Source organism: Rhyacophila brunnea, unplaced genomic scaffold (genome assembly GCF_057557595.1).
Source record: "Rhyacophila brunnea isolate RB1 unplaced genomic scaffold, BYU_Rbru_1.0 scaffold_12, whole genome shotgun sequence".
NCBI lineage: Eukaryota > Metazoa > Arthropoda > Insecta > Trichoptera > Rhyacophilidae > Rhyacophila > Rhyacophila brunnea.
In genome coordinates this window covers 15,142,089-15,170,017 of record NW_028232774.1, presented here as the reverse complement: position 1 = coordinate 15,170,017, position 27,929 = coordinate 15,142,089, and the positions used below count along the sequence as shown (strand labels likewise).

Genomic DNA, 27,929 nt, shown 5'->3' with positions numbered 1-27,929 from the left:
TGATTTGAATAAGTAATTTTATCATTTTAATCTATTCGTATAAATTCTATAAGTATCTATTTATTTTGCTTACATGTGACAAAATCTATGTACACAAAAAAGAGCACACTTCTTTACACACATTGGCATCAATATCTTAATTTTGTAGAAACGCGACTTAAGAGCATACTTCAGTGAAACGGCAAATAATTTTCAACTATAGGTGCGACGAAATTTTGGACTCGCTGGCAATCGGATAGCGAAAGTCGAGCTGTGAACACGTCAATTTGTTTCGTGATGGCTACGGGGGTATTAGTTCTTAAATCGTGTAAAGATGACTAAAAAACGTTACCCATTTACTTAAAAAAAAAAACATGTAAATGAATATATTATTATTGTTACTGATAAAAACAGAACGTTAAATGGACGCACGTTCGGCACGCGTCATTTGCACAATCCGCGCATCGCCTAGCCACGATCTTTTTAGACCATGCCTCAACTGAGGTATAGCCTTAAGAACTTTTCGCCTGCAAACACAGATTGAATGGTGTGAGTTTTGCAAAATATGAGCAGTTGCTTTGAGTTACAAACCGTTCAAAAGTCTAAAAATACACGAAAACATGTAATAATTGCGACTCTGATGATGGTGTAATAAATCGAAAAAGCTATCAATCAAACTCATAAAAGTATCAATTAAAAAAATGCGTGTTTCTCGCAATACAGTAAATAATGAAATATTCCTCAAAATTTTATAGAATCCATCAAGATGTAGGTCAATATTTTTACGAGTTAAAATTGTGGAGGTGCGCGGGAAAACCAGCCGAGATTCCAAGTACTCATTGCCAATGATATGAGTGATATTAATTTACTATGCACAGTGGGTATCGAAGTTTTAAAAAGTATTCGATGTAAACTTGGCATACAGTCGGTAGGTCGCGTTAAAGAAAAATACAGATTACTTCACAAATGACTAATTCGTAAAACAGTAACCTCGATATTGAAGTGAAGTGTGAACTTGAAACAGATATCTATCATAATCATAACGAACTTGAAAATTTGTAAAACCTAACACAGACACAGTTCGATATAATTATATTATACAATACCTACTGACTATATCCCTACGTATAAACTTTTACATTAGAATTGATTGGCGATTGCGTCATATTCTATGTTTTAGTATAATACTAGGTATTGTTGTTTATTATGTTTCAAATACGGCAAAAATACTAAATTTATAAAAAAATCTATAAATTTTTTCTCGGTAGTTCCCACATGGTCACGAATAGCAATCGCTATTTTTCAGCAATAAGCTTCTCTATCAGCCTGCCTCAGGGTAGAGTGAAGGTCGAGCTTAATAAGCCCCTTTAATTTGGACACTCAAGCAAGAATGCAATACAAAATTACTAACTTCTCCAGACTATTAGTCGACATAGGCTGATGAATCAGTATCTGCTCTACACAAGGCGGCTATCGATGGTAGTTTATCATATTTACTGATTGAGGCGGTTAATCGTTATTATAAGTTAACCGTATAAACTGTCAAAAAGAACTAATGTTTTAACAGCCTATATTGGCTGTGTTAGCTTTTAGAGCGAGATAAACAGTTTTGTCAGTTTAGACGGCTGACTTATTGTAAAAATTATAATACCTCGATACATAAATATGATAAAGTGATAATATTTACCACGATAGTCGCCTTGTGTATAGAAAAGACCACTGGTGCACATCCAAGAGCCGTTCCATTATTTTTAGTGTCTGGATTAATTCGTTTTGTATTATATCCAAGTATCTTAAACTACTAAAACAATTACAAGTATTTCTATCAAATTAGTATAAACAGGGTAAATAACGATTTCTAGTATTGGCTTTATAGCACATAAATTCACAGTGAATATATAAAGAAAAATATATTTCTTTAATATAAATATATGAGCATAGTATTTCCAGCACGTTCTCGAAGAATATGTCCGAAAAAGGATCTACTTCTACTGATGCATTACTGATTCACTATACTACTAGTATTGGACCTTATAGCCTATTGTAGTGTTAAAAATAAAATATAATATATTTGTAATTAAAAATAAATAAAATAAAAGCACTGTTTTTTCTATGTTTTAAATATTATGTTTTAACATATAACTACATATTTGTATCATTCTGTAATAATGTAAGAGAATAAATCTGTCAAGTAAAAGTATAATATTATGTAGGTAGTATGCACATATTTGTTCAAAAAGTGGGTAAATAAATATACATAACAGTTAAATCAGTTACTACTTGAAAATCAATGCCACGCTTTAACAATCAATTTCTTAGAATATTGTAAGTATGTAGGTACATACTACGGGTGAAATATTATTCATTGTATAGTGGAAAAACAGGTCAGTATAACGTTAATAAGAAGTAATACTTATATAAATAGTGTTTAAGTGTGATTAACAAGTTTTATATACGATACTAGGAAACGTTACTGAGATGTATAGAAATTTGATAGACGGAAATGGTTCACGGATTTTTAAATGACATTTTCGAAAACGACGATAGTATACTTAATTTGTTGCTTAAAATAAAAACAAAAGTAAAAGGGTACACCGAGAAAAATATAAAGTAGGTACTTACTATACTGACTATAAATGTGTGACTTTACTAGAAAGAGTTTACCAATTCCAAGGAGAGTTATTTTTTTTTATAAATAAGCTGCACTATGAATTAGCTTCCCTTCTATATATAAAGAAAATTTATATAAAGAGCGGAGTTGTTCAATTTCCGATATTGGATATTTCGCACCTGCAGTTGGGTGTTTTGTCAGAAGAACGATAACGCATTTATTTATAGGTTTAGAAGTTTGAAATTTTGAGTGAGCATAGAAAACATGCTTTAAAACAAAATGCCATCAAAATCTCAATTTAGGTCAAAAGTGTTGTTAGCTGGTTTGCAGATTAATCAGTCGTTATGCTGGCTTCTTATTTACATACATTTAGATGTAACGCTACTTTAAGGCTCGCACGCGTATGTCGGCGTTTATGGCTTCAAAACACGCCAATGTGTAAAGGGAATATCTTGGAGAATTGAAAGATGGCAGTCTGTTTTAAGTTTTGTTATAATTTACGTATGACATAAGGGTATTTAAATTTTTTACAGTGGAAAATCTGAATAATGATCATTCTTCGTATAAAAAAAAGTTTTCTTTACATTTTGTAACACTAACACAATATAGTGCTTGATATTAACGTAGCCCTGGTAACTATATCTAGTGATAAACTCATTGAATTTTTATTTTATGTACGGTTTTGCAATTTCGATAAGTATTATCAATATAATAATGGTCAACATTATTCATTTAAGAAAGAAAAATATGCCGATTTCCTGATTTATAAAATTTGCTAATAGAGTTAATCAAAATGCTTGCAGTTTTTGACATAATGATAATAAATCGTAGAGTGGTTTTTTCTTGCAACTACTTTGAATTGCAACTAATTTAGAAGCCATCCATAGACTGAAACCGTATGCGGTTTAGAACCGTGTGTCATAATAAACATATGATTTCTGTTCGTGAAAATATATTTTCACAAAGTGTATTTTTATAAAGCATCTGATCATATCCGTTAATACCGTATACACTCACAAACTTAGTAAAAATATATTTTCATGAACAGAAATCATAAGTTTAGTATGGCACACGGTTCTAAACCGCATACGGTTTCAGTCTATGGATGGCCTCTTAATCGTTAAATGTGTACACGTCTTTTTAGTTTCACTTTCCTATAATTATGCCTAATCTCATCGTTCAAAAAGGCGTTCATCAATATCTCTGGCGTACACAATATATGCGTTAGTAACGTTCTCTGTTCATAGATTGCACATTTTATTGGTATCACCCTTGACATTCAATTGGTGGAAGTATTTTAATATTTCTAGATACCTACCGATGTTAAGATTACACCGCCATCTTTAATAATCAAATATTTCACACTTTAAATAACCAACAATTTCTTAGACACAATTTAATTGGTTATGTGGGAATGATTGGTTGCATCGAATATTCACAGATAATAAACTATTTTATCTACCTAATACAGTAACAATTAGATTTCAACAAAATTTTGAGAACAAGATATTGTAAACGTTGTGAAATTGATATCGAATCATTCAGATCGTCTGCTAGTCGCGAAATGATCCATAATACGCGTCGTCGAAACAAATACATACTGAAATGTAAAAACATTGGCAATATTTGGGTCGTTCATAATAATTATGGATCAAGTCCATTTTTCATAGAATTCGATTTCAGCATCTAGATAAAACAGATTTCTATATTGTGTGTTAATATCACAATCGTAGCTTTGCAATTTTCCGCATAAATGGCAATACTAGTATTGATAAGACAAGAAATTGAATATGAACCATGTCCATTTTGACAGTTCCTTCAGCAATATAAAGAGTTATTTATTAAAAGAGTATTTATTAATTTGCTAATATTAATAAAGCCTGAATTTAATTTATGTTTCGACTATTTATTATAATGTATTTATTTACTATATGGTAAGGATATACAGTGAAAACATTCCTGAATTTTAACTTTCGGTCCAAACCTCTCAGGATCCATTTTGATGGACTTGATCTATAATTATTTTGAAACACCCATTTATGTTTCAAATAATAATTTTTCGTGTATTAAATCTAATACATACATATATCTTTTAACGTCACTTTCAAGCTGGGGCGACAATTGAAGAGGTCTTTTTCGATTGAGTAATGATATTATACTATAAAACCTGCGATAAAAGGAAAATGATAAACATTATAATATTACTTATATAGAATTATAGAATTTGGTATGGAAAGGAATGGTACATATCTTTGCAGACCTGCGTCGACTGCGTAATTACGTAATCATTTAAGGAAAAATATGGACGGACAAAAAATTGTCTCAGAGATTTAATTTGTTTACGAATCAGAAAACAAAATAACTGAGAATATCAATAATTAAAAATTACTAAGTACAATGATAAAGTGAGCATATAAAACATACGATTACCGCTTTTATTTCTCCAAATAATAATATGTATCTGAGAGCCATATTATTGTATCTCAAAAAAAAATATAATGTTAATCTAAAGGTTCAAATAGACTATATGACGATCGGGCACATATATGCTAAGAGCGATTTAGTGTATATGATCAAATCTATGCCATTCCGACATTTATACATACATATTGTATGACAGCTATGACATTGTATTCACACTCTGTGACACCCTGTAACACAGGACGCCAACATAAGAAACGGGTTTTTCGACATATATATGACCGATCGTCATAGAGTGTATTTGAAGCATTAGACCATAGATACATCTAGACGCCACCCATTGCATTGCTAAATGAAGCTGTGCGGAGTGCCATTGGCTGTGGGCGAGCGAACGCATTCGTATAAAAATGTCTGAAACCATAGACCATTTCGCTAGTGCTCGCCCAAAGTGCTCGCACTAGACGCTCAGAATTAAAATATAATTTTCTATTTTTTTACGTTATATAGTATTTTTAAGCGGTCACTTGATATTAAATTATATAATAATATACAAATAAATTATCACGAACATGTATCAACTTACCTATGGAACGTAATACCATCTTCTTGCTTATCAGTACGGCTACCACATTTTAATACAACATACAGAACCATCTTTTCTACTTAATTAACTAAAAATATTTACCGCTGACTTTATGTTTAACACCAAAAATATCAACTTTAGCAATACGCGCTCGCAGGTTATCGACGCTTAGTTAAGCAATAAACTAAGATTTGGCGGCTACGCCGACAACAAAATCTTTTACACATCTGTAAACCTTTTATCTTACTCTAGCGCGTGTTGCAGAGATTATAAGGGTGCCGAATACTTTCTCACTCGCACTTATGCATCGTTTTTGTTCAGGCCTTGATGTTAATGTAATTACGGATGTTTTAAAATCTGGTTTTAGAATTTTAGCCTGAATATATATTATTATGAATAGACTAAAAGTGTAAACTGAGTCTGACATAATGATAATTTAGGTGCAAAGAATTATTTGTACCTACTACCTACTTAAGTCATTTTCATCAATATTGGAATAAACTTTCTGGCTCTGAGGTAAAGGCTATGTTACGCGAATGTTTTTTTTATTGTTTTACAAAATGTAATTTTAAAAAGTGTCGATGAATTAGTTTGCTGGAAAATAGTTTTGAAGACGGAATTCGGTCCTGTAATTTTTGATAGAATAATTGAAACGTAAAATTCACGTTTATTATTATTTTCATAGCAAGTGGCAGTTAAGATTAGATGAAACCTTGAATTCCAACATCTTTGATGCGAGCATAAAATTATAATTATTTGAAAAAGGAATACGCACCAAGTACAGATATTATCACACAAACAAAACTGCATGAAAATTATTAGTAAATAACAAGTAAACGAATATACAGACCTACAAACTTATCTGAAGAATAGGATGGGGGAGCCACTGTCGAAAACTACCCAATCAAGACTCGTAACTGGAAAAAATCTGACATTCGAATGACATTTTCAAAATAGCGTCGTATGGTAGTTTGTAGTTCATTTTTAGCCATTCTACAGATAAGTTTGTACCCACTGCATTGCAATAATTCGAAGATGGTGGGCGTTAATGGAAGACAATATTATATAATATTTATAATATCTTGACAAAAATGACTATATGGATCATTTGTTTTTATTTTACTTTTACATTTTTACCATGCCCATTTAGTTCTCTTTTTGCGATGTCATTAGTGTTTTTAAATTTGAAATGAGAACAATATTATATTACAATTGCATACTGTTTACTGGATCCTCTATGGACATTTAACATTAAAATTAAATGAAAATCGTGCATTGATTTAAGCCACGGCTTTGGCATTTCACGTATTTCCGATGCAATTGAAAATAGGTACATAATATTTACACTTTAAAATAATAAAATGATAACGTAACACAGAGATTAGGTATTAATAGTATACTATAATTTTATAATAATATTCATATGAGTTTGTGTATTTAGACACAGGTGGCTGTAGTGTTCTTTCTTCACTCCCCATATCTCCCCCCGGAATACAGGTTGCGCGGCCAATTGAAAACAAATCCTATTTAAATAAACACATGCTATAAAGACATGGCCCAACATGATGATGCGTCTAAACCGAGTGATTTATTATTTTAAATTAAAAAAATTGCAGAAAAACATATTTGAAATTGCCTAATAATAATTATTGGAATAAGCAGACTGAAACCAAAACAGTTTAATTTAAATCGACTATTATATATTTAACTTTTAAGATGCAACGTCAAAATATGTTTATTTAACGTCATTTAAATGCACTGTTATTTGCTGTAAATGGGACACAGAAAATTAAACAAATATAATAAGTGTGTCCTTTATTTGTCGTTTCAGCGCAATGACATAATACATTGAATAACAAATTGTAGGATTTAATGGGAAGGCTATTTATAAACGCTCGCATTCAGAGGCACGACGTTCAGGAGTTCGAATCCCACGGTAAGTTCAAATTTTCAGTCTCTTTTTTATATACTGTTCAATGTACGTTTGATTTAAGGAGAGTATCAAATCAGTTGGTTAACAACAAGTAAAATCAGACTAGCAAGAAAGCCTATAATCTGAGGGTGTAATAAGTATATCATTTTTGTTAAAATCTTTAACGTAACTAATAGCGATAAGTTATTTTCCTATCGTACTCTAAATTCAATATAGGTAGTATTAAAATAAATTATCCATGTGGAATCAATCTTTATTATGTATATAGATGAATTCATTATTCCGGGTAGGTACGTAATCAAATCACGCAAATACAGTGATGTACACATTAGTCTGTTAAATAATATGTGCTGAGCGAATGACTAAACGTTTTCGTCAAACAGTTCTAAATTGTGTGGTCCATACCTTCCGTCTGGAGCGGAAGTCATGAGGCATTATGATAGGTCAAAATAATCACCGATATCACATCATTTCTTCCGAGGTCTTTGTACTTCATATAACAAGTGGTGACACCTTCTAAATAATATTTCTAACCAGTGGAAGAGTACCTCTGTTATATTTGAATATTGAATACATGCAATATAATATGAAGATAGAATATTTATATACTTAATTCGTAAATCCACTGTAGTAGGGTTATTAAGAAGAGAATGTATTGAGATAAATCCTGTTTGCATTATTAATTATTTTTCCTATCAATTCTTAGTGGAACGACATGTTCGTCAGAGATTTATTAGTACTTGTTCCACAATAACAAAATTATTACAATACATTCAAGACCGGTTTCGTCCAAACAGATATTATCAATTGGTTCAATTTAAAAAAATGTTTTGTTAATTCTGATGTTTGCGGAACATACAACAATGAAATTAAAGGAACATCATGTTGTTTTTATCAAAAATATTTTTTTATAATATTATTTTTTCTGAATACTGTTTTTTTTTTAAACTTTAACCTGTTAATTACCGTTATTATGTTAAATTATATTGATACTGGGTCTAAAAACAATGCAGATTTGGTTAAATGACTAGTTTTAGTGTCAACAATTTAATAAAAATATCGGTACTGTTCGGTTATCAGGAATACAGCGGAAAACACATTTTGAAAATACTCGATAGGTATACTGGATTATTTGTTAGTTTGGGTTAGTTTAGGTTAGGTAAGGTTATGTTTAGTTAGGTTAACCTAACAAATAATCTAGTTTATCGGCTGATTTCAAAATGTGTTTGCCGCTGTATTCCTGATAAACGAACAGTACCAAAATATCTAATAACAAGTTTCTGGAACTTTTGATTAAGTATCAAATTATTATGACGGATATATTATAATAGCAATCATGATTTGCACAGTTGAAATTAAGAAGAGATAAACAACAATACGACATTGTAAATCAGTCATTATAAAAACGTTTTGATAAAAACAAAATAGACAGTATTTTTCAATTCATTGTGATATGTCAGATACCAGCGCTTAAAAAAACAAACAATATCAATATAGTTTTGTTTTTATACATTATCAATTACGAGAATGAGAATTTAAAAATAATAATAACAAAATATGTTGCCATTGTAAGGGTCAACAACTCAATAAAGACAACAAATAAATGAGAGTAAAATAATCGAGCGAGAATTCGTGGAATCGATTATTTATTGTGCGACAAAACAACATCGGATATGGTAAATTTTGTATTGTGAGAAAACGTGTCCCGCAGTATCCTTCCGCGTCAGATAGTGAGAAAAAAATGAATACAGTCCGCACAATGAGATAAATAGCCTGGCTGATAGTCGCTCGACTGTCAATATGAAAGGCATTCGGATCGGTAACTAGCTTACAAGGCGAGTTGGCCGCTAGACACCACAAGACACGGCGCAAGAAAATATTAACAAAAATAAACAGTTATTGCGAAAAACACGAAAAAAAACAAACAAAAATCATTGCAAAGTATCAAGAGAGCATAAAACGCTTTAGGTACGTTATCATTAAAACAAAACGCGCGATAAAGTCAGCTGTCAAGTTGGCGATCTTGGTAGCGCTGTAGAAATTTTTTAAATTTCGAACACATTTTTATACAAAGAAAATTTTAATCTTGTAACTGTTTCAAAATAAACATAACGCAGTTTTGTAAAGTAAAACTCATAATATTATTTGATTGTAAAAGAAAGTTTACAGTAACATAGGTAACTCAAAATAAACTTGTAAAGAATCATAGTAAAGTGAGAAAATTTCGTTCCCAGTGCTGTGTTGATTAACGCTAGTATACAATAATCTCACGGTGTGAAAGAACTATGCAAATATGCGGTGCATTTTTATTTAAACTGTGAGTGTGATATTATTGGTGAATTGTGATAAAGTAAAGAATCTGGAATATGCAAAATTTAAGGTAAGTTTAAACTAGTACATTAATAAAATTACTGTCATTTGTTCAATTAGGTACCTATGCCAAATAATACTATTTCAGTTTGATATGTTATGTTAATAGTATTCGAGCTCTCAATGTAACTTTTTAGTATTGTGGATTGTCGAATCTTATTATTTTTTGTTTTTATAACTATGCATTACATTTATAGATTATCTGGATGCACGATTCAAATATTCGAATGAATTCAAAAAGAAAACCGTTTAATTGTATGATACTATCTAGCAATATTCTAAACATTATGTATATTGTTATTATTATGACAATGCAAATCATAAATGTAAATTTACATAATTTGTAAAAAAAATATGGAATTAAAAAACGTCTTAACTGGTATTTGATGTATCATTAAATTAATATGTTTATGTAATAAATTAATAACACACTCAGCATCTTAGTGCGACTGAAAATTTGATTGGCAGGATAAAAAGTATTCATAGCTGGAAGAAATTAATGGCATACATCATAATAGATTGTCAATATATGTAGATATGGATTTAATTGTATCGTATAAATTAGTCAATATCGGTATTCGCGACAATAGTCAAGAATTGTTCAACCACGTGTAAAGTGCGATATGTTTAGAATAAACAGCGGTGGCGTTCGCGTTCTTGAGATTATGAGTATTACGACCATTTTAGTACTCCGATTCACCACAATTCATTGTAAATTTGTCGCATTCTAACTATTAAAATTAGTTGAAATGTTTTTTGAAATGGACACAACAGGTGACAAACGATTTGTAAAACAGGGAGTACCCAACTATGACGGGCAGGTTTCTTGATAATTATGAAAACTCAAAATCACCAGTAAAAACGTTAAAAATGCACGACTATTGTATAATACCTGTGAAATAACCTGATATTGGTAATGCCAATTGGGAGGGCAATAATTTTTTTCAAATAAATCATTTCAGATAGTTTTATACTCCACTTGCGTGTGCATGAGTTAGGGTGAACGTTATTTTATATATTTTTTTAATAGGGTCGACTAGGCTCATGTGTTCCATGCACTTATTTATGAAGTTTTTGATTAGTTTTTTTTTTATATTATTAATATCTACTACATACTTCAATATTTTTTTTTGTTCTTCCCCATGTTATGTTGTGAATGCTTTGAATTTATAATTTGTAAAGTTTGCTACATTTATGTCAAAATAAATAAATTTAAATTTAAAAATATAACTTTAATGTTAATGTTAGCTTGAAGAATGTGACTTGAAGAATAATCTCTACTATTAACTGTAAACGTTTTCAATCCGAGCAAGGATCACCTGTAAAATTTCTAATCACGTTGTTACACTTAGCCACATGGTGGTTTAGCCCGTAAAACGTAGAATGTCATGCACACGAATTCGATATCACGTCTGGCAAAAATGTCATGTTGTCTATTAGAGTGTGTGAAGGCAAAACGGCTATGGGGTAAGCGTATGGCTTAATGGCTGGCTAACTAGTATTATTCGCAGAAAGTTTGTTATTATAACATCCAATCTACGGAGGTCCATATGCTCCATATAGTAACAATAATAATTATAGCTTTCTTTTGTTTTATTAGTCATGAAATGATGGAACTTTCGTATAACAATAACTGTATATAACATTATTAACCAATATGTTCATTTACTCACTGCGTCGTTAATAAAATGCTAAAATTACTCTGTTAACATAAATCAACGTGATTTATAATTAACTTAATAATATACCACTACTATACGATTACAACAATATCTCAGGTAATATTCTAATCTATATCATATCAATATAGTATTACATAAGTAAGGTAATTTGATATCTACGCATTAACACAACAGTGAAGTAGACCAGTTATTGTCAAACATTAACAAATTTTTTGACACCATAAGAAAATTGTAAATTTAACCGATTTTTGACAGATTGTTACATTAAAACGTAAAATGATCAAATGCAATAAAAATTAGGGTGACGTATTTAATTAATCACCTTTATTATTATTAAAATTTTTCCGTGATGACAATCACAATTGAACGTAGTTATGCAGAATGTAACCAGTCCACAATAATGTCGACCTGAGATAATGGCACTTTAGCAACAACATGATATTAAAAATGTATGTAAAATTGTAAATAGTATTTTATTTCAAGAATATTTTTTTTGCGGCTTGGCTATTTTCAGCAGAACGTAGTGAAAACCTTCTCGCATCTGATCTATATCATATATCATTTTTTTTTGTGGACTGGCTACTTTCTGCATAACTATGTCCAATTTCAATGTATTAAAAACTATAAAAAAATCAATCAGAATATAAACAAAATCTAGGTAACGTAGTTATTGGTGTATTTGATCCACTCAATGACAGTTGATCGAATAAGTTATATTTTCGCAAGGTTATCCTCCAACCCCCTTAGTGCCTCAGGACTTCGTGTTCAAGTCTAAATTACATAATTCAACACTTTTACGAATGGGGAAATCTATTGTAACGCTAAAAACTACCGCTAGAGTACGCCCTAAAGATTCCGTATTCAATTACAATTGAAGGCATGCTATGTAGCGGCGAAGTATGCAGAAAATTAAAAACTCGTATAGATTAAGATATTTTATTTCATATTTATTACAGAAAAAATCAAAATAGATGATGCAATATTTGTTAAATTTGAGTGATACAAATACTGCGTTATTATTTATTCCATGAATTAATTAAAAATTAAAATTATAATATTAATTATAGATGCAGTGTGTTGTGCGATTAACATAACTGCAATCTGATGTGCGTAAGTAAGTCCTACCATTATAGATAGACTTACGGAAAGCATTGCATAATATCTATCATGCTAACTGACAAAGAGCATAATTAAAAAAAAATGAGAAGTACGTTTCAGGAGCACAATTTGAAATTTATATAAGTAATACAAATTATGATAATTGATATTCTATAAATAAAATACATTTTGTGTTTTAGAAATATGCTGTCCATTTATTTAAAAGCATCTCCATCTGATTCGTCAACTTTTATATATAACAATATAATGATGAGGTTTGCACTCTCACTTCCATATAATGATGTCCTCCAGAATATTACAAAAAAAATTAAACTGTTAGTAGCAAAGCTCATTATTATAGTCATACCGTGACTGTAACTTCGATGGTAGTGCTAGTTATTGCTCATAGTTGAAATGCAATATTATGGTAAATTGTTTGTAGAAAATGATGATAAAAAACTGTTGTATAAAAACTCTTTACGAAGATTTGTATGTAAACAATTATTATAATGTTCTGATATTGATGTCAATTCAGCTGCTGATACAAAAACATTGTTTGTATACAAATAGGTAACTTCAATACAAGGAATTACTCATAATAGTAACGATTACTTGGTATTATCCGAATGTCAGAATGACCTACAATGCTTATATTATAGACAAATAAATTAAATGTGGCATTGCAGCATAAGCAACTAAACGTACCTATGAAATAACTTACATAAAGTAATATTGTATCTGCTCATTAAAAAAATATTTATAAAAGCAGTTTACTTTATTAATTTATGTGATACTTATGACTGAAAAAAAAATGGCCGATCATGAACTTGTCTAATGTTTTTTTTAGGTTAGTGCACTTGTAGTCGAAATTCAAACACGTTACATACATTGAAAGTAATATGTAAATAATGAGAGTAAATTTACACACTACGCCTCAGGGTTCATTATACACGAATGGTAGTTAAAATAAGACGAAATATTTCTCTAATTCGTTTGCTATAATATTACACACTTTATAACAGGTTATTTGTTGCGGACCCCCAGTTTTATAAGCCCGGAAGAAGTAGATTATTTTAGTCAACTTCCGGACGTATGATTGTTATAATGAATGACAGCTGTTGCATAAAATTTATTGATTGACAATACGATTAAATATAATAGTACATAAGTGGATTTGCCGAATAATCTAGAAGGCTCTCAAGCAGAATTTTGTAATAAAATTATTCAGGTTGATCTGGACATGGAAATGTGCATGTTGGGCATAACACGGAAAGACATCAAAAGTAGCTATTGGATGAGTATGCAGACGTATACGCGATGTTATGTAGGTCACTAAACAAATGAAATGGCAGTGGGCTGGAATGTCACTCAGCATAGTTAAATACTGTCAAAGAGTGGTACCCAGGGGTACTAAATGATTATAAAGATGCCCTAAAAACCGTTGGATATAGGAACTCATATATTAATGTTCTGGCGAAGAACTAGAGCCCGAAAAAAGTGGAAGAAGCTAGAAGATACCTAAATTCAGCAGTGGATCGACGTCAGCTAATAATGAAGTCACATTATACGTACATTTCTTATTAAGGCTATATCTCAGTTGAGGCATGGTCTAAAAAGATCGTGGCTAGGCGATGCGCGGATTGTGCAAATGACGCGTGCCAAACGCAATATAATTTGTCATATAAATCCAACATGCATCCATTTAATGTTCTGTTTATTGTTCTATTAGTAACAATAATAATATATTCATTGACATGTTTTCTTTTTCAAGTAAATGGATAACGTTTTTAGTCATCTTTACACGATTTAAGAATTAATACCCCGTCGCTATCACGAAACAAATTGACGTGTTCACAGCTCGACGTTCGCTCTCCGATTGCCAGAGAGTCCAAAATTTCGTCGCACCTATAGGTAGTTGAAAATTATTTGCCGTTTCACTGAAGTACCGTCTTGAGTATATTTGATATTTTTTCATTTCGGTATTAAAGTCAATATGTATATATTGTATATAGCCACCTTGGCACCTTGTAAAGACATCTTTAGAAGAGTTTTTACGGTGACCGTGAAGGCTCACAAACGTATTATCAGTAACGAGAAATTCCTTAGTTTTGCTTTTAGATTGAGCACATATGAAAACATCACGTCAGTATTTTTTGTAGATTGAATCTTATCGTAAATTATTTGGAAAATGACAATCGGCTTTTCTACGCGCCTGATACCGCCGATGTCGTGATGTTCACGAACCGACACGACCAGGCTGACAGCACGTTCCGCGGTAGGAAAGAAAAATTGATATAATTGCCATTGCATCTATATTTTCATATTTCATACATAACTATAATAAAGATGCTTTTCTGACACGAAAAGTTTATGACTTCCTGATAGAATTTATATGTTATATCACGAGTTACTATTTACAAAAGTCGATAATCACAATTTTTGCGGAACTGAAAATACCTTTGTGTAAATTTATATTTATTCAGTATTATTTATCATTAATAATAATTGGATATTATAGAAATGTGTTGTTTAATTATAATAACTAATAACTAAACTGACTATCATGACTCACATCAGTAAGAAAGAAATTGGACAATATAGAACTATAAAAAGCCCTTGTAGAATGAGGGGTCAATATTGTAACACGAATGCTTCAATTACATTATGATATACGTCGCATACTGTCACGGCGACAAATTTAGTGTTTCGTCATTTTGCAGAATATTTTGAACTATTACGATCTCTGTAAATTCAATGATGGAGAGTGCCAACTCTATGAATTAGTATTTTAAATTATTATTCATCATTTATGCCAATTTCAATTATTTTTAACAGTTTCAACGTGTGCGTAAGTTAAAATTACTTGCGATATTACAACCATAGATCATATTTTGTAAAGAACCCAACCTGCATAGACTCTCAGGTCTCTCAGGACTCTCGACATCTGATAATAGACAACATTCTTATAGAAAATATATAGTGCCAACCGCTAAAAACAAAAAAACACGCGATTTTGACATGAGTCGAAAATTTGAAGGCATGTAGAAAACGATAAAAAACGTTCAATAATCATGCGGGTGTTGATGTGGTGCGGTACGAATGAGGTGACCTTATTATTGTTCTAGTGATTTCGGAAGATTTTGCTAACTGACAGTGTTCGTTTAAAGGTTCAAAATGTACTACAGGATGGGAGCATCAGTCTGATAACATTTTAAGCACCACGACATTGCACACTTTCCCCCCATAGTGGCAGCTTACTGTGATGTCACGTGATAGTACGCGACGTGCATCATAATACATTTGACGCTCAAGTCGTAATTGCAAATTCATAATAATTATGTTGTTTCCAATGTGTGTTTGGACCAAATATGTTGAGCAAATGACTAACATTCATTTCTCGTAAAAACAAAACTTTGTGAATACAATCTTCACTATTTGGAAGACCATATATACATACCTACTCATATTAGAATCGAACATGGTGATATTGTAATGTAATGTAATGATACAATTGCAAACAAAAAATCATTGAAAATAAAATGTGAAAAATTAAACGTCATGATGCTTTTATGATTTCCTGAGGTAAATTATATGTTTTCGTCAAGAAAAAATATTAATATTACGAGAAAATGTTTATTTTTACGGAACTAAGAGTGAAAAAAGTAAAAAAAAAATATTGCATTATGCATGCGATGGACAAATTGCGAAGATGATTACACAAAAAATTAAAACATAAAAAAACTTGAAATTGAAATGTATGCTCTAAAAGTAAAAGTATCAGGCGAGCAGCGCATTTTCCGGGAGTAAAGAAAAATTAAATATGAATTATCGCAAACAACAAACTCGTCTGATATGACACGATGCGGTTAACAGAGCGCGCTGTGATTTCCTGATGCACCGTTCGGTATATGACTTCCTGATACAAATTGGAGCTTCTTACAAGAAACATGACGATTTTAAGAAGAAAATTGCAGTTTTATACATTCCTATAAACAAGATATGGTGCCACTGTGATTGTGCAGTAGGTGACACGTTCTACTGTGCGCGTGTAATTATTATCGTCACCAAAATTCAAGTTTGATAAATAAAGGCTGATATACTAATGAAATTAAACAGTTTAAGAATTTTAGTTTAAACAGTTTAAGAAGAATAAGTAGTCAATTCCTAGATTATTAAACGTCGAAATACTGTGAAGAAGTTAGGCCAGGAGAAACTTAAATTTATTATGATTTCTATTTGCAGTGCGTAAAGCGCTGGCCTTTCATCCGGGAGCTCCGGGTTCACAATATATTTATGTGAATTTTTTCAAAATGTTGTTAGTGATTGTTTCTCTTCTATTACTTTGTTTGAGTCTTTCACTACACTACTGTCATTCGGCCTCTTGGCCTGTTGTAGTGTTATAAATAATAATATGTATATATATGAGTATTTTATTTTTTTATGAAAATAATCGACATAATAATTATAATATCTATCCGATTTGCAAAGTTCTACGCTTTGATTGCGCAATCATAATCTTCAAAGAGATAAATATAATAAATATCTGAATCCTTCGATAAAACATACAGTTATGTACACATTCAATTATCTAAAATGTCATTAATAAACAATATGTATTTCTTCTTGTAATATTATTAATAGAACATTTTAAAACAATACAAACAATTATTATTTAAAGAATGTTGACGATTTTACTTTGAAGTCATTTTAATCATCAGCTCATCAATTATACATCTGCATTGTCATTTTAAATTGTGACATAAAAATAATTATATCACTTTATTTGCCGAGAAACAGATAGTCAGTTTTGTCTTTTCTTAAATAATATGCAGTTGGCGTAATTCTGATTAATGTAATGTCTCCTGAATACACGTGGATATTTATTTATCTGTTATAAAGTTTTTGTATTTAATACGACTTTGTTATCAGTTGCGAGCCGTAACATTTTTCCTCCCTTCATTTGCAAAAGGTGGTTCAGTTATATATTTATTATTGTATCATCAGTGGTGCTCCAGGAGTTCCTGATTCGATCTCGTTATGAAAACAGACGTCGCTGATTTACTCAATCGTAGGTGGTTTCTGTGATATTTCTCTAATGTAATTGGTACCCCTGTTGCCTCTTGTAGAGTTGGATGACTTGATGGTTGGAAACAATGAAGCTCTCATCCATAGACGATATTTATCAAATAACCAAATTGACATGAAAGTAAATGCAAAAATTAAGCGTAGTGCAGCGTGGAACGGAAAGGTGCATGCCGGGTAAAGGGTGAAAAGTCCACAGCACAAAACCAATCCATAGGAAGGAAAAATACAATATGAGAAAGTATGCAGAAAAAAAGAACAAAACACTGTGGCGAATTAGGTAGAGTAGGCATTCACGCAGCTGTGAATCGAACCCGGTGGATGATGATGATGTCATTAGTAAGGCAAACTATATTCACATCTAACATTATTACACAACCTACAATTATGTAAGAATATCTAAATTAAATTAAGATGTCACAAGTGGAGACGATAATGATATTATTCGTATTAATACACAACCGTAGCACAATACCCGATGACTCTACGCCGTAGAGCGTAGTCTGTCAAAGTAATTATTCTCGTTATAGATCGCATTAAAAGTCTTTGTCTCAGAACTATGTGTATTTTAAAATTAATAGTAAAGTTAAATTATTAACCGATGAGTCGTGTGAATTACTGCCACGATAATCCGTGATCAGTTTCATGGCGCGTAGTTACCACTGCATATGGGAAAAAATAAATATAATATGATGAATTATTACGTTCACGTATATCTAATATATTATTAGGTTTTGTTTTCTGTACACGTTCTACTAAATTATCCAATTATACCCATTGGTGATAATATACCATTATGACACCTACTTATTAAACAAAATATATGTACTATTATATCATTTGGTTTAATGATAACATAAAAAACATAATTGAGTACCGACACGTGGGTATTATGCAAATCTATGATAACAAGATCTATATTAATTGATGTATTATTATAATATGTTCTTGTATATATTTAAAAAAAAGAGTAAATTATAGGAAATAAAAGCTAATGTTAAGAAGAAGACAACATAATTAAACTTTGATAAAAGAGATATACTAAAATTACAGTGGGGTGGATTGGAATGGCGCACATCGGGAAAAATGAATTATTTAGAAATTTATTTAAAAACCGAAATTATGGCTTCATGTCAGTTGGTACCTATACTTACTACTTATTACATTTTTAGAATGATATGAAAAGTGGTGTCTATATGAGATTTTCTCAACATTAATTTTTCAATATTGTAACGATGTTGTATTTTTTCTGTATAATTAATAATAGTTGTAGGTACTTGGCTTATAAATCTTTCAGATAGAAAAGCAAGCTTTTACAAGTCCCAAATATATTTTGTAACTCATTGCGCACAACACGTCTTGGTTAATTGTGTTTAGTGTCCCTGTTTTTTTTTCGACCATGTCCGATGCTAAGAAGATCATATGGGCCTCCACAGAGTGGAGGTTTGTATTAGCAGATTTTGTTTTTGCGAGAAATTGATGTCAGCCACTTCCTCAACCTCCGTGTCCTCTGTGCCGTTCAATGTTCAACAAAAGGGTTCGATTAGTTTCAAGTCAACATACAATGATAAGATGAGATTTCTTTTGCAATGTACAATGGCAATATGCTGTTTACATAATGTTTGAGATTTTCACACTTGTTTGTTACCGTAATATTCTTGGGTTGTCACCGCGTGATTTTCTTATTTCTTTCGTCTGCAACGAACCCGAAACGTCGAAGAAAGAAAGAGGAAGAATATGCGACGATGACCCAAAAATCCATATGCGTTTTTTAATAACTATTATTCATTTATATTGCACGCATAGTTCAGTAAAACCCTCAGTGTTTTATATACCACAAGAAATAAAATAGAATTGATTACAGAAATCTCCGATTTAATATGTATCATTGTAATAAGACTAATATCTACAATTTAGGTAATAGTCCAATCGAAACAATTAAAAATACTCGATAATAACGAGCGTTCATGAAGCTAAGTACCTGATAATTAGATAAATAACAATTATTCATAAACCTTCAAAAAAGTCCATCTATATGTTTATTTTTGGATAACTTTCAAAGTTATCGAAGATTAACGATATGTGTTTGTATACAGTCAATAGGACTTTTAATATTATAAGTAATTACATCGTATCAACAGTTTTCTAGCTTAACTAAATCTCTGATAGAAAACATGCTCCCCAAAACATAAATGCATTAAAAATGTACATAATATTTTTAAGAATATTAATAGATTAGACATTGGAATAATATAGGTATCATTGAATATTTTGTGATGAATAGAATATAACAAAAGTATTAAATAATTAGAAGATAAAAATAACTTTTTATATACCACGTTTTTTAATTTTCTGTTGAATCATGTAAACTTGACAATTCTTTGTATTAATAATTTAGGACACATAACGCAGTTGTCAACAAATTATTTTATTGCTATTTTGCAACAAACAAACAAATATAGAATACTGAAATGTCATTTTGATTTCCATAGTAACGGACGAATATATTAATAATTTAGTTGCTAGGAGCACCCCATTAGCAACCAATAATAGTCTTTTACGTTTTACGGATTTTTCTGAAATAACTTTCTATACAAAACAGAATTAGCTGAAAATAAATTCAATTCTGCTTAAAGATGGCTACCAGTGCATGGCATAGTACAAGTGAATGCATTCGCATCGTGTTCTGATATATTCTAAAAGTTTCAAATGTCTAGCTAGTCGGGAAGTTAGTTAAAAATCGATTGCAAGATTTGAACTGGACAAACAACCACCGGACAAACAAGAATACGAGCTAATAAAAACGTTGTAAAATAGAAATAAGGATATATACTGCAGTTTATGTTAAAAACTAAAACCATTCCCTGAATGTCCCGTGAGTAATATACATATTTTATCAACGGATTTCTTAGTAAATTATACTACCAAAGCCCGGGGTCCAGTATTCACGATGTGAACACATAATTTAAACAAAATTGCACAACATACTTTCTGTAGTAAATTTAAAATGAATTGGTTTGAAAATATTCATCGGTGAGTAATCGTATGGTTAATAATTATTACAGTTAGATCGAATGTAATATCTGTAAGTTTTAAGGATTACCCAAACCATTTACGTAGTATTATTATGACTAAATTTAATCAAATCCAAACGGCACTGTTTTCATATTTTGCACCTATAAAACGTTATATATTGGACATACGAGAAGTCATAACGGCCAGTTGTACCGTGACAGTAAACACAGACCTAAGGCTATCGGCATTGGATTAGTAAAGTCGGTGATTATTTCACATCATCTTCCAGCAAGTAAAGGTGTTTACTCATCGACATGAAAAAAAGCGAAACAGAATTTTTCTTTTGTCATTTTACTATCGGTGTCCGGTAAAAGTCATTGATTGCTCTGAGCTGTCAAATAGTTCGCGAGAAATTCAGTGCGCTGGTCGTGTTCTTAATTTGAAAAAAATGAATAGACAATAATATACTATTTTAAATATCTTATATAATTCGGTGCAACGTTAAAATAAACACAACATAAAATCGTATTTCAATTAGAATGGGAATGAAAAACGTCAGATAAGAAAATAGTATATTTTACAAGTGATGAAGTTAATAACTAAATCAATTAACACTAGATGTAAGTAGACATAAAAGAAATTAAAAATATTTTTTGGAAGCAAATTGAACGAATTTTTAAAACTTAACAAAAAAATTAACCAATATTTTTTTTAACTATAAATTTAAAAAAAAGTTCATTCAACATCATCATAAAACCATAAATTTATTTGTAAATACAGAAAGTAGTAATAAATCAGAAGATAAACGGTAAATGTCGGAAAAAAACTGCTTACAATTTTCATTATGTCAACTCCGAAGACATTATGGTAATATAATTGGAACAATATTACGACATAGCTTTTACTGAGATAAGCGAGATGCTTGTAAATAGCCTTGATTTTTTTATGTAAAAATATGTAAAACAAAATAAAAATTTGTCACTCGAAAATAACTATGAAAATAGTACAAGATCGCCAAGGAGTACAATTACCGTTTCAATTTTTATTCACCTACAAACAATAAACAAATGTTTTAATGTTATTATATTTCTTTTGTTTCAGGCAATATAAAAGTTGATTCAAAAAAGACTTCCGAATCACTAATCGACATTCAGAATTAATCACAATGAAGATGAACCTGTCTATAAAGAAACTATGGAAAGTTTGGCGGTACGGCGATCTAAGTATGGTAAGGATTTCACAATGTTAACATATATATTTATGAAAACCTTTTAATGCATTAATTGTCAATGGTACTTATATTAATAGGCAGGTGCTCATATGCCATAAACAATAAAAAAATAAATGAAGTTATTCGGACGTTCTTAATTCAAACATCTTGAAAAGTAATAATTATTAGTGATTTACAAACGGCAAGGGTGATCAAGTTACGTAAATCGACTTCAAATTTGAATAATTGTTAAATTTACATACTTAATTGTTTTTAATATTCTGTAAATGAGTTCAAAAAATATTAACGGTATATCTGATCTTTTTGATGTATGCTTTACAGTTGTTATGAAAATAATAACAGCATTGTATATACCATATCCATGGGGAAATACACCTACAACCTACAATTCCATTGAAATAAGTTCAGTAGGTAGTTGTATAGATAAATATATAAGATTAAATGTCACTAGTACTCAACACATAAATTTATTAAAGTAAGCAGAAATATCTTAATAAATTTAGCCGCTGAGGATTAAACGAGTAGGTACAGGTGACATCTAATTAAAAAATAAGTAGCATGCAGTTTCACATTACCACATCATACATCTGTGGAACAAAATATGGAACTGATTTGTATGAAAAGTAAAACGCATTTAAATAGTAACATTGGATTATATAACGTAGATTCCTATGTATATTACATGCGCTGTTATTATTTTCATGTAATTGAATTCGTTAAATTCTCAGTTATTCATTGACATTCATATACCTTAATTTAGTAAACCTCTTAAAATAGAATACGAATTGAGTGATAGAACACCGTGTAGATGTCATTTTTTTTAAAAATCTGATGAAATTCAATTAACTCATAGATATTAGAAGATTTCGATTTTGCACAGTAAAAAAACCTTTGAGAAAATTAAACGCGTGAAATTCAAAAGCCATAATTAAAAAAAGTAATAAAAAAATGCCACAATAACTGGTTCGTTGGAATCGCAGTTGACAGTCTGTCGCTTAGTATAATAATACTATTTACGTAACATGGCAGTGCAAAAGAGTTTTATTTGAAATTTATGCTTCGGCGAATCCTAATTCTGGTATGTATAGGGATATTCAACGATAAATACATTAGGACTAAAAGTAATCACACAGAAAATTTGTATAGAATTGATTTTAGTAATTCAGTAGAGTCGTGGAGAAGCATAAATAGATATGGGGTGATGTGTCAACTATAACTAACTCATTACAGTCATTACTAATTAAATACACTTGCGTGGTTTGAAATCTGATAAAATATGTTGGTACATTATAATATGATAACATGAGCAAGTTCTTGCACAAAGATAGATTGTTGATTCGAATATTTAAATGAACGATCACAAAAAAAGTCGGATAGGTTAAAACAAAACACAAAAAATGATCATAGTTACGGTTGACTGTTTCATTAAAACGAAAAAAAAAGGTCATGATAGTCATAAAATTATGTGGAATAATACACAATATATTGTATTATATTTTAATCAATCAATCTTTCCATCAAGACTAATAACTTAATAAGTTAACACATATACTGTGTATAGCTATGTCAGTAATTAACCAAAGCAAAACGTAAAATTTAACAGCCATTTTCTTTATTCAATGCTAACAACGCGACATGATTGTTTCTATAATTCCAGCAAGTGCCGTCATATAAATAGTTTAAAGAAACTTTCTATAAAAGTATGTATGTAGTCATAGTTAAGATGAGATGCTACTGCATAGTAAGGCTGTGTTTTAAAATATGGTACTATCTACAATTATTTGTATGATATTTTTATTACGTTTAACAGGAAATAGACAAGTTGCGGGCCGCTGTTTGAAGCGGATATTCGATAGTTATATTTTAAAATTACTGCGAATGCAGTAAATTTCATACCATTATGAAAACCATATGTTAAACGCTCGCCTACTACATGAACTTGACATTCGATGGATCAGCGGTGTGTAGAGAGATTAAAATTTATCTGATTAAGCACTCATCGCGAGCCATCCTCTCAATTCAATTAGGTGCGGCAGGATTTCTCAACCGGGGGTCACATGGTAACATAAAACGGAAGGGGAGGGCACAGTCAGAATATTATATTTAAAATACTATCCCACTATAGCATTTGGAAACTCATAAAAGATGACATGGTCATTGGACTTGATATGCATGATATACCTACGCACATCGGGTATATCTATATAGGTATGCAGTTCGCCGTATCACACTTCACCGTGAAATGTTGTATAGGAAATAGATGGCCGTATATTAAAGACCGTTCTAGACCGAACTAAAATTCATGTCAAAATAAAACACGGTCCTTGTCTGTTTACACTTTACAGAAAGCCAGCATTGAAAATAGCCGATATACTGGATTATTTGTTAGGTTAGGTTAGATTTACATTCTTCAATTCAAGAATTTTGCCAAAATCAGCTATAAATAAATATATAATATCTAATAAAATTGGAGACCGTATAGAATATGGTCATCTCTTTCCGACAAGAAAGCTCACGGCTAACTGTGCTACGGTGAAATGTTTTACGTACAATTTACATGTAACCATCTGTTACCATAGTGTATGCGGTGAAAGTCTTTGATGTATTTGCGATGAGCACTAGCTTTGGGTCTATCATTAAATATAAGTTTGTCACCTCGGATTATTTTAATATTTTTAATCCAATCCTTCGAAACTGTCTAGAAGTACATGACGAATAAAATAAATTAGAGATTCTGTCTTATTTTATGCATTTTGACATATTATGCACATTGATAAAAATGTGCTGTAAATGATGTCATTAATTAAGATACATGTCAGATACAAACTATTTGGCATCTTATACCACTAATAAAATGTGCTACGTTACAATAAAAAAAATTAAAATTTCACTGATATTAGGAAAAATCCGTTACGAAAATTGTTATTTTTCCGACACGCAGGGGAAACAGATAGTCGGGTTAGGAAGGCGACAGAAAAGAACACTAGATAATACACAGATCATCGTTCATGACGGTTGAGTGAATTGATACCAGTGATGTAATTTGGCCAATATAGAATTGATTTTCAAGGAAGGTGAACGCGGACGTTCCTTAAAGATATTAGCGTGACATCTCAATGTCCTCAACCTCCTTTATGCTCAACCAAACATCATCAAGTACGACAAATAACCGTGAAAGCTTTAAGTAATGGTATTACTTTCTGTATTACGCAATTAGGTTATGATCTCCGATAAGGACACAATTTGATAGTATACCAACTCGAATTGATTTAATTTTATCTCAGATTAAACAATATTTCCGCCATTTTATTTCAAAACCGTTATTTCATCAAATTAAAACATCTGAAAATGAATTTATTTTTCATTTTAATTACTAGTAGTTAGTAACATTAACCATCGAACAAAAGAAGCTTGATAAATATTCGAATTTTAAATGACTACCTACACACTTTCTTATTTAAAAAAAAAGCTTTTATAAAAATATTAATAATGTTATTGACAGTTACATCTATCTCCGAGATAATATAAACAAAATAATGGTTGTAAAATAAATGTTAATTTTGTAAAAACATAAACGGATGTAATTGTCTGCAGCTGAATAATTGAATACTTGAACATACTTGAATAATTGAACTTTATTTATATGGCAGCATTTAATATAAACTTGATCTACGCAGTTCGTAATTCGAATGACATCTTTGAAATATAGTTTTTAATACAAAATCGTAACATTAATAAATTATTATGCATCTGTGTGAATAAATAGTTACATAATATCCACGATTTCTCAATCTAAGATTGAAATGATAAATATTATTCTTTGAGATTTTTTTTTAATGTCATTAGCGTTACACAAAAATAGTGAAATAAACGGTTTATTGATACTAAAAATTTTGTTAATTGATTGACGATTTAAGAAGGCATTTTTTCAGCATATTGGGTATACGATTGTACTGACAATGATTTCATGTAATTCTCAGAGATTTACCTGTAAAAATCGCTGAAGGCAATTTAATTTAACATTAGTACAATTTTTTTATATTAAAAATATGGATGGTAGGTACATGGTACATGAGTTTGTAAGAAAATTAGTGTTTCTTTTTTGCCACCAATATCGCGCGTTTAGGTTCTATCTCTACACAAGAAGCTTGTCTTTCACACCTTTGCTCCAAACTGTTTCATATATACCTACAAAATTTGAAACACCTATGAGAAATATATAATCACTAGATGTTACCTACTTGTACCTATTTGTTTAATCTTCTGCACCTCAATTAATCACGTATATAAATCAATCATAGATTGGAATGCAATAATTACTGTTTTCCTCAGTACGAATTTCAATTTGCATAAACCATTTGTTGCACATTATTTAGAATGTAGGTATATTACACAATAACCAACAATAAATAGGATGTAATGTTTTTTAATGATGATATTTATACACAAAGTCTTCGTTCTTCGTTAAATGGGACAATTGATAATATTTCAATCACGATTTGAAGACCAATCAAATGAGTCGATTTAAATATCGATTTATGTAACAATCGTTAACGAGATCGCTTATTATAAATACAAAGCTCCAAACGGGATAAAAACATAAGAAATAGGTATTTTATACAACAGCGATTGTACCTATTCTTTAAGTGCAAATCAAGTACAGATTCTTCATCCAAGTTTATAGTCGGCTTAGACCTGGAAGGGTGTGATTACGTGGCAGATGGCGGGGGAAAGGATATTATGCATGTGGTCAATTTTCAATGAGTCTTTATTACCCCAAGTATAATAAAATACAACGATGGTCGAACGGCTAACGTTTCAGCTTTTAATATAGTGGGTCCCAGGTTCAAGTCCTGGGTCTGGCAATTACAAATATTGTTTTTCAATGATGTGTGTTTGGAGTCAGAATATGAACCTAATAGGTTGAGCAAGTGGCTAACATAAATTTCTCGTAAAAACAAAAAAAAAATAGTTAATACAAACCTCCACTTTGTAGAGGTAAATACTATGATCTTTTTAGGATTGGATATGGTCAAAAAAAATATACAGTGCCACAAATTTATCTGGGAAATTGATGGGGGAGCAACAGTCGAAAACTAACCAATCAAGACTCGGAACTGAACAGAATCTGACAGTGGAATGACGTTTTCAATATGGCGTTATTGTAATTCCATTTTTGTCCACTCTACAGTTTGTGGGACTGTACGTAAACGTAGGTAAAGATTAAGTACATAAAGTGTTTTTTATGGAGTAATTCATACTATTGTGTATAGCTTCTCACGTAATCGGTATGCATTTGAAATTAAAGTTTACGTAAGAAATTTTTAAGTCATAATGTTTCGTCTCACTCAATTATATACCACATTCGATAATAACAATATATAATATGAGACGCAGTCCGGCTGAGCGGCCGATTGTTAATTCTAACCTTGGCAGTGAAGCCGCACGATGACCGGCGGTTGACGGTCACTGCCGATCATAATGACAGATGATCGCGAGATAATTTTCTCATATTAAATTATTTAGATATACATGGATTGTTACTGGTGATTTTATTAAAGTGCATTGGATGCACCTCGTTCTTTAATGGTTATATTGACATTGCAACTAGGCACTTACATAACGTATTTATAATTTATTTATTGACTTTTTAAAAGGCATATATAATTAATTATAATTAGTTATGTTATGAAAGTTTTTTCATCTATATAGGTTTAGTTCAATGTCATGATCATATTATTTACCGATCGTTAAGTTTTTACTTCATTTTATAATATATAAATGTTATACAGTGGTAAAATAAAATTATACCGCTGTATAGACAACATCCTAATAAGATTTTATGGGCCTCCACAGTGTGAAGGTTTGTATTAACAGATTTGCATTTTTACGAGAAATGGATGTTAGCCACTTGCTTAACCTAT

General features: G+C 30.8%; 2 protein-coding genes across 6 annotated transcripts in view; one reads left to right on the top strand and one right to left on the bottom strand.

Annotated features, from left to right (window-relative positions):
• Window positions 1–27,929, bottom strand: part of rg (A kinase anchor protein rugose) — a 684,927-nt gene that overhangs the window by 47,297 nt on the left and 609,701 nt on the right. The gene's annotated exons all lie outside the window — the stretch shown is intronic.
• Window positions 1–27,929, top strand: part of LOC147077816 (facilitated trehalose transporter Tret1-like) — a 68,556-nt gene that overhangs the window by 31,566 nt on the left and 9,061 nt on the right. The window contains exons 1-2 of one of the 2 annotated variants that reach the window (XM_085960842.1): window positions 9,686–9,907; window positions 21,876–22,002. In XM_085960842.1, coding sequence (XP_085816968.1) covers window positions 21,940–22,002 — 63 coding nt within the window. In that variant the 5' untranslated portion in view covers window positions 9,686–9,907; window positions 21,876–21,939. Of the gene's footprint in view, window positions 1–9,685; window positions 9,908–21,875; window positions 22,003–27,929 lie in introns of those variants that run through there. The other variant, XM_085960843.1, reaches the window with a different exon arrangement.